The sequence below is a fragment of the Otolemur garnettii genome, unplaced genomic scaffold (assembly GCF_000181295.1).
Source record: "Otolemur garnettii isolate 467f Iridium unplaced genomic scaffold, OtoGar3 scaffold00011, whole genome shotgun sequence".
NCBI classification, from domain to species: domain Eukaryota; kingdom Metazoa; phylum Chordata; class Mammalia; order Primates; family Galagidae; genus Otolemur; species Otolemur garnettii.
In genome coordinates, this window is record NW_003852406.1 from 16429299 (window position 1) to 16437734 (window position 8436).

Consider the following 8436-nt stretch of genomic DNA (forward strand, 5'->3'; position numbering starts at 1 on the left):
CCACCAAACAACAATGACGGCTGCAACCAAAAAATAGCCAGGCGTTGTGGCAGGCGCCTGTAGTCCCAGCTACTTGAGAGGCAGAGGCAGGAGAATCACTTGAGTCCAGGAGTTGGAGGTTTCTGTGAGCTGTGATGCCACAGCACTCTACCCAGGGTAACAGCTTGAGGCTCTGTCTCACAAAAATAAAAAAAAAAAAAGAAAATGCAATGGGAAGCCATTGAAAGGTGGTAAGCAGATGCCTTGATAATAGCTATTAAGGTAGGGAATGGACCTTATATTGAGAATGGAGGCGAGGAAAAATAGGGAGACCCAGAGACAGATGACAGTCATCAGGATGGTTGACCAAGAAGTCTGAGGATCCCAAGAGGGGCCTCTCTGGACAGCAGGAGTTGGAGATGTCCGGTAGGCTGAAGACCTGTCAGTGATGGGGCCCTAGAGTTCCAGGGAGGAAATGAAAGCATAGCCCTCCTCGTTATGCACGTTATGCACGTTTCCTTCTAGGAGTCCAAACCAGGGGCCGGGAAGTTTCAGCTTCCTGATTCTGGGGCCCTTTTGTGATGGAATTTGGAAGAAGAAAGTGTGGGACATGGCATTGGTGAGACCTACTTGCCCTGTTTTGGGTCATCCTTGCAGCCCTTCTCTAGAGCCAGCGCTGGGAATGAGATTTTCTGCTTCAGTTCAGAGTCACCTCTGCACTTTGAGGGAGGGAGGGGTGAGTGTGAACCCCCCAACCCCAGCCTCTGAGACAGGCACTCTGCCTCCTGCCCACCCCAAGTCCACCCACCAGGAATGAGTTCCTGAAAGGCAGGGCTTCCCCATCTCCACTGCACAGGGCCTCTGTGGGGGAAGCTGTGGAGAAGAGAACTCTGCCATGTGCTGCTGAATGGTGGCAGCTCCCCTACAGCTAAGGGCAGGGGCTTGAGAAGTGAGAGCAGAGGCGCTTCCCAACACATGGGGTAAGAGAGCTCTGGATTAAATTCCTGTCACATATCCAGGAAGCAACTACCCAGAGGGGTGGACGTGCTGCCTTCACCATCCCCTGCCCTGTACCCCCCTCCTGTCCATCCAGGACAAAGCTACAATCACGCTGTCCTTTACTCCACACCCACTCTGCTAAGGGTTGGACACGAACCATCTCAATGTTTACAGGAGGCATATTACCCGATTTTGCAGATGAGCAAAGATCTACACAATTCCTGAAATCTTGTCTGACTCCCAAATCAGAGCCCTAGGTCCCTAAACTGCCTCTTTCTGGCAAACAGCCTGGAGCAGGTTAGGATTGAAAGATATGAATAGATGGATGGACGGGTATATAAAAACATGCACGAATGGAAGGGCCTGTGGATGCATTGAAGGCGGGTTGGGGCCAAGGCTGACTCAGGTGTGGCCTCAGCCGGCGTCTCCAGGCCGCGCTCCCAGGAACCAGGCTGAAAAGAGGAAAGCCTTGGTCCCGGGAAGGGTCTGAGGAACGCCGGAAACGTCGCTGGTTGGTCCCCAGGGTCTCAAGCTGAGGCTTGAGCCCCGCCTCCGTCCATGCCCGGCGCCCCAAGCCCTAGTCTTTAGTAGGCGCTCCACAAAGGATCAGTGACGAATGGCTGGGTCTCTGCCAAGCATGTCCCACCCCGCGCCGCGTCCCCAATAGACTCAGCGGCCGTCCCGGGGTGCGCCGCTCTGCAACCTGCCTAATCTTCTGAGCTCAGGACCCGGCGGCACGAGGGAACGCCCCGGGCGGGTCCAGAACGGGGCGGGCCCGCGGGTCCGGGGCGGGGCCAGCGAGGGGCGGGACCAGAGAGGGGCGGGGCCGCCGCGCGCGGTCCGCGGTCAGCTCCGGGAAACTCAGGCTCCCAGCGTCGCGCGAGCAGGGACACTGTCCGGGGCGCGAATGCTGGAAGTTCACATCCCGTCGGTGGGACCCGAGGCCCAAGGGCCCAGGCAGAACCCAGAGAAAGGCCATATGGTGAGCGGGGCCGCTGACTGGGGAGGGACCCGGGGACTTGCAAGATTTCTCCCCGCGGAGCTCAATGGGACACTGCACCCGGGGCTGGGACCTCTGAGCGCGGCGGGCTGGACCGTCGAGGGACAGCTTGTCGAGGGTTTTAGGGCCTCGTTGTGCCGGCGCCGCGCACCATAGTTCAGGCTCTTGAGGGACCACATGGAGCAGAAGGGCGAGTCAGCCAGCCCTTTCTCCAGGTGCGCGGGGAGCGCGGGAGGGTCTCCGGGGAGAACAGCGTAGCAAGGCTGCTTTGCGCCTAGGAGGGTAGCTGCTTCGCTGCGCGCGGGTCTTGTCGTGTCCTCCCGCCGGGCCTCACGCGTACTCCGGCCCCTGCCCGCGCCCGCCAGGTGTTCCGAGTGGAGGTGCTGTGCAGCGGGCGCAGACACGCCGTGCTGAGGCGCTACAGCGAGTTCCACGCGCTGCACAAGCGGGTGAGGAGGCGCCGACGACCGCCTGACCCCAGCACATCCCCTGCCCGGCCCCAGGTGGGGCGGGAGGGCGAACTCTGGCCCCAGCCCAGGCCCCTCACTGCCCCCCCACCGTTACTACCTCATGCCCTGGAGTGCAGCAGGTTCTGGGCAGACTCCGGCGGGTTGTGGGGTCCATCGCAGGGAGGGCGGGTCCTGGGCGGCACCCCCCCGCCTCCCCGGCTTCTGGGGATAGGTTGGGAAAACCACTGGTCCTTGTCCTGAACACCACTCACCAGGGTCTGTTCCAGGATAGAGCCGGAACGGGAGATTGAGAGGGCTGTTGGCTAGGGTGAAGTGGGCTTGGATGAGTGGGGATGCTGTCGTCACACCGTGGTAACCTCCAGCAGCTCAAGAAACTGTACAAAGTGCCCGACTTCCCCTCGAAGCGCCTGCCCAACTGGAGGACCAGAGGATTGGAGCAGCGCCGGCAGGGCTTGGAGGCCTATATCCAGGTGGGTGGGGGGACACATTCTGTTGCCCGCAGCTTGCTGTACCAGGGGTGTGACCCAGATAGGTATGGAGCATACGCGGACCAAAAACTTGGGGATGATATTATCATCAGACGTCCTTTTTCTGAACAGTAATGCGTCCAAACATCCCTCTCTGAATTATTGAAAGGATTGAATGAGGTAACAGGAAGGCAAGCAGTCCCAGCCCAATGAAAGCTAATTCTGTTCCCCTCCAAGGTGAGGTCCTGTGTGTGCTGCCATGATGGGATGTAGGGGTGTCCTTCCCTGGACCAGCAGAGCCAGGCCACTTCACGGGGTACAAACTGTGCAATCACACAGGATCCAGGCTCAGAAGGGCCCTGAACTTGGTTTAATTATCTGCTGTCTTCAAATTAATTACTTTGACACAAAAGGTTCTGCATTTTCATTTACTTTGGGCTGTGCAAATTAGTAGCTAGATCTGATGTTGGGTTTCCTCTTCTCTCCAGGGCGTTCTATACTTGAACCAGGATGTACCCAAGGAGTTGCTGGAATTCTTGAGACTTCGGCACTTCCCTACAGACCCTAAGGCTGACAGTTGGGGGTAAGGGTGTGGGGGGGGGGCGGGGGACAGGGACTCTCAGCAGCAAGCTGGTGAAGAAAGGTTTTGGAGGCAAAGCCCTTTTCCAGTTCACATCTGCCAGGCCCTAGTTCTCACTGCTTCTGAGATATGACAGCAGCTGTCAGCTGCTTCCCTGTCAGCTTTCCTGAGCCAGGTAGAGGGGAGTGGCTAGTTTTTATTTATTATTTTTTGGACAGCTTCGGTTACCCCAGCTACCTCCGGAACTAGGCTTGTTAGAAATAGAAGCAGTGGTCTCCTGGGAGGACATGTTTAGGGCTTTTGTGTCTCCACCCCTTCCTCACGCTTTGCGGGCATCCCCAAGCAGCTGACAGTGTCTCTCTTCTTTTCAGCACCCTGGGGGAGTTCCTGCCTGGCGACAGCAGGCAAGTCAAAAGTCCTGGCCTGTGCGCGGCTCCTGCTGCCCCCTAGTGGCCGTGTGCTAGGAGGCAGGCCTGCTTCCGCTGGCCAATCTTGTCTGCCCCTGTGGCCTATTCTGTTGGTGCCTCCTGAATCCACCTCTTGTTCACCCTTTCCTTTGTGGGTCCATGGTGACCTCCATCTCTAGTTTCTCTCTTCCATGGTTCATGACTGTCTTTTCTTCCAGCTCACAGCTGCACCACCGGCCTGTCCTGAGCTTCTGCATGGACCCCTACATTTGCACCCCCTCCCCAGGTGAGGAGGTACCTCTGACTGGAACCCAAATTTAGGGCTTAGGTACCAGGGTGGTGAGGGGGAACTTGCCATTTCACAGTTCCCAGGATCCCCGGGCTGCTAGCACAGCTCACCTGCTGTCCTTTGAGGCCACCAGCTGCTGTTCCGGTGCCCCTGTGGCCTGCTTTGGAGACACATGAAGCTAGGCTCCCCTGGTCTTCATTCCTCAGCAGTGTGGCTTTACACAGCTGATGTAAACAGAATGTGACCTGGGAGTGCAAAGACCTCATTTGGGGTGGAAAGCTGTTATCTGCTGCCTTGGCAGGGGCTCCTACTCCTAAGGGGTGCTGAGCTCATGAGCAGCCTGGGGAGCTACAGGCCTGGGGTCAGACCTGTCCCCAACTCCTTTCCCTGCAGCCCTCAACTCCTTCCTCCCGTTTACTTTGTCCCACAGAACTTCTGCCCAATGTGGTGGTAAATGGTGTGCTCCAGGGCCTCTACAGCTTCACTGTCAGCCCAGCTGAAGACCAGCCAAATGCTGCCAGTCACCCTGCTCCTCTGCCACCAATGCCCTGAGCAGCCCAGAGGCCGTTGGCCACGTTCCAGGACAGTCATGTGCCTCAGTCCTATGGGCTCCATATAAGGCTAGGTCCTCCTTTGGCCTGGACCTAGAACTTAAACCACACAAGGTGCAGTTGTGCCTTAACCCCACTCAAGGCTTAGAACTCAACTTGCACTGGTAGCCAGGGTTAGTAGGATTTGTGTTGATAGAGCCCAAGGGCCAAGGCAAGGCCAAGATGAGGAGAGGAAGAAGTCAATTTAGAGGTAGGCTATGAAGAGGTATAGGTATATTTCTTAATGAAGATAAAGTAGTGGCAGTGGGGGAATGAAAGTTGAGGCACAGAAGCTGGCCCCCTTTAGAAGCAAGGAGCAAAAAGATCCTTTTTGTGGGTCAACACCTGGGCCCAAGGTTTCAGGTAGAGCCCAGGGAAGGGGCAGGCATATTGGGATGCAGACTTTGAGAAGGTGCTACAGGCTCAAGAGCTTAGCCCACACGCAAATTATAAAAAAAAAACCCTTTTTTATTGGTCAGTGTTGGCAGGAATTTGTTACAAAATTGGGCCCGTGGACTTGTGGAATGTGAGGGAAGTGGGTCCGCTCTGTCACAAGATGCCAGCTTTAGGGCCAGGGCACAGAGATCCCTGTGGTAGACTCTTCACCCCCACGACAGCAACAGGGCCTGCAGAGACTGCTGCTCAAATGGAAGGGTCCCTGCAGCTCTACTCCTTGGCAATGGCAAAGGGCTTCTCCACCTCAATCTTGCCACAGTCTGCAATGATCACATCCTTTAGGGGCTTGTCACGACCATCTGTCTTGGTGTTCTCCACCTTCCGTACCACATCCTAGGAAGGCAAGGCAGGAGCAAGAGGGCACAGTGAGTTGGGATGTCTACCACTTAGAGGAGAGAGGCCCTGGCAGCTGGCTCAGGAGGGCTGAGTCCCATATGTGATCAATACCACACAAAACTTGAAGCACCAAAATCCTAATGGACTCATGGCGCGGGTGCTAAACCACGGCGGGGGAGAAGCAGATTTGACAAGATGATGCAGTAATTTTGTTCCTTGGAATAGGGTGGGCAAGGATAAGAAAGAAGAGGTTGGGGCAGCGCCTGTGGCTCAAAGGAGTTCAAACCCAGCCCCGGCCAAAAACTGCAAAAAAAAAAAAAGGAAGAGGTTGGCCACGGAGTGTGGTACGAAGTAGCTTCTTAGGGACATTTATGTTCAGCTGTACTCTGAACAACTCAGTGATGGGAGCCAGCACCTCATTAAGTGAATGATGGGACAGAGATTTCTGCAGTTGGTACAGCCTGAACAAGGCCTCCTGATTGGGCTCTGCTGGGGCCTGGGAGAATTTAGAACCTTGGGGGCACGGATAGGCTATTTATTCTGGATTTACTTCCAGGTTAAGTGACTGCTCTAAATTTCTGGGTTGGGTTCTTTTGGGAAAGGGATGAAATGTATGGAGCCCCTGCCCTAGGGTCTGTGTTAGATCCCCAGTGAGGACTGCCCAGGTTAGCTTCCACCTCTGGAACTCACCATGCCTTCTAGAACTTTGCCAAACACTACATGCTTGCCATCTAGCCAGGCTGTCTTGACTGTAGTGATAAAGAACTGGGAGCCGTTGGTGTCTTTGCCTGCGTTGGCCATGCTCACCCAGCCAGGCCCGTAGTGCTTCAGTTTGAAGTTCTCATCAGGGAAGCGTTCACCATAGATGCTCTTTCCTGGGGAGGCAGAGTAGGTCAGGGGAATGGGGTTAGCCCAAAACAAGCAGATGTTAAGGGTGTGGATTAAAGGGACTCAATCTATCCTCTGTGCCTCTGGGCTTGAGTGGAGTACAAAGACATAAAAGCTGTCCCCTTCCTAACCTCTGGCCTCAGAAATAAACCATACTGACACCAAGTAGGGCATATGGCTGGTTGATACAGTGAATAGCTTATGGCTTTGACATAAGGCACATATTATCAGTTACCCTTGGCTATGGCGTGAGGCCTGCCATGGAGGGACTTTAGTGGAGACAGATGTTATATAGGAGAGCCAAGAAGTAGGAACCCTCTAGAAAAGGACTGCTGGCTGAGTGCGGTGGCTCATGCCTATAATCCTAGCACTCTAGGAGGCAGAGGCAGGAAGATCTGTTGAGCTTAAGGTTTGAGACCAGCCTGAGCAAGAGAAAGCCTTCATCTCTACTAAAAACAGAAAAATTAGGGCCAGGCGCAGTGGCTCATGCCTATAATCCTAGTACTCTGGGAGGCCAAAGTGGTGGATTGCCTGAGACCAGCCTGAGCCAGGCAAGACCCCATCTCTAAAAATAGCCAGGCACTGTGGCGGGAGCCTGTAGTCCCAGCTACTTGGGAGGCTGAGGCAGGAGGATTGTTTGAACTTAAGAGTTTGAGGTTGCTGTGAGCTAGGCTGATGCCACGGCACTCATTCTGGTCTGGGCAACAGAGTGAGACTGTCTAGAACTGGAAAACAAAACAAGGGTGGCGCCTGTGGCTCAAAGGAGTAGGGCACCAGCTCCACATACTGGAGGTGGTGGGTTCAAACCTGGCCCTGGCCACAAACTGCAAAAAAAAAAAAAAAAAAGAAAAGAAAAACAAAACAAAACAGAAAAGGACTGCTGTGACTGAGCAGCTTAGCTTTCTAAGAGCACAAAAGACAGGGTCACAGATACAAACTGAAAGCAGCCAGAGGTGGGTGGGAAGGGGCAGGAAGAGGGTTACCATTTGGGTTCTGGAGAGTCAAAGCCTCTTATCAAGGAATGAACATAAAAGGCAGCTATGAATGTATGTAATGTGTCTGTCCATGTGGGGGCTGGGGACATGACAAAGGGAGCTGAGAGCAGATTTCTATGTCATTTCAGAGGTCCTAGTTCCAAAGCCGATTCCACAAAAAACACTGAAAAACTTTTCTTTTTCCTTGTTACCTCTTGGAGATTGACACTGGGCATTCCACCCTGAGAAACCCAGCAATAAAGAGGTCATTTTCATTTTGTTTACCCAATACTTTTCAAACTTATTTGCATGCAAAACCCCTTTTTCCTTCTCAATGCACCTAACTTCATCCTGTGGCTTAGGAAACTATCCCAGGCCAATGCTAACCAGAGAGATGTTTCTGATTGTGTAGTGGGTGGATTCCTGTCTCTGCTCATCCACACTTCAACAGTGGCTGACTTTACTGAGCATTCAATGCATGCCAGGCACTCAACACTCAAGATCTACGCTGATCCTCACAGCCCCATTCCTCTCCTCACCCCTGCTTTACAAAGAGGAAACTGAAGCTCCAAGAATGCACCTACTGAGGTCACAAAGAAGGTGGCAGACACTGGATCAAGCACAACTGTGCCTGTCCCTAGGCATATAGTTCTTTGTATTCTGTTTGTGCCTTTTAGTCCACTGTTGCCTTGTTCCATAGCTTTCAAGAGTTTTTTCTCCTTATTCTTCCCACCGAGATGATAAACAACTTGAGGATAGAGCCTGAATCCTAAAAGATGTATCACACTCCACTTGTAAGTTGTGAGGCATTAAGTGAAAGGAAGCTGCTGTCGCACTCATCTTTACAACTTCAACATGCAGTGCAGAGCCTAGCCCAGTAAATACTCATTTTTTTTTTTTTTTTTGAGATAGAGCCTCAAGCTGTCCCCCTGGATAGAGTGCTGTGGCATTACAGCTCACAGCAACCTCCAACTCCTGGGCTCAAGCGAGTCTCCTGCCTC

The 8436-nt window shown here is 53.7% G+C and overlaps 2 protein-coding genes across 2 annotated transcripts in view; one reads left to right on the plus strand and one right to left on the minus strand.

Moving 5' to 3' along the window:
* The first annotated feature begins 1885 nt into the window (after nt 1–1885).
* Nucleotides 1886–4743, plus strand: SNX22 (sorting nexin 22). The gene is made up of 7 exons (XM_003784413.2): nt 1886–1960; nt 2344–2427; nt 2814–2918; nt 3404–3498; nt 3867–3899; nt 4121–4188; nt 4622–4743. The coding sequence occupies exons 1-7, from the start codon at nt 1886–1888 to the stop codon at nt 4741–4743; spliced, it is 582 nt and encodes a 193-aa protein (XP_003784461.1).
* Nucleotides 4744–5228: 485 nt separating this feature from the next.
* Nucleotides 5229–8436, minus strand: part of PPIB (peptidylprolyl isomerase B) — a 6329-nt gene continuing 3121 nt past the window's right edge. The window contains exons 4-5 of the mRNA XM_003784414.3: nt 6264–6448; nt 5229–5570 (exon numbers count right to left, since the gene is read on the minus strand). Of these exons, the coding sequence (XP_003784462.1) occupies nt 5448–5570; nt 6264–6448 (308 nt within the window). The 3' untranslated portion in view covers nt 5229–5447. The remainder of the gene's footprint in view (nt 5571–6263; nt 6449–8436) is intronic.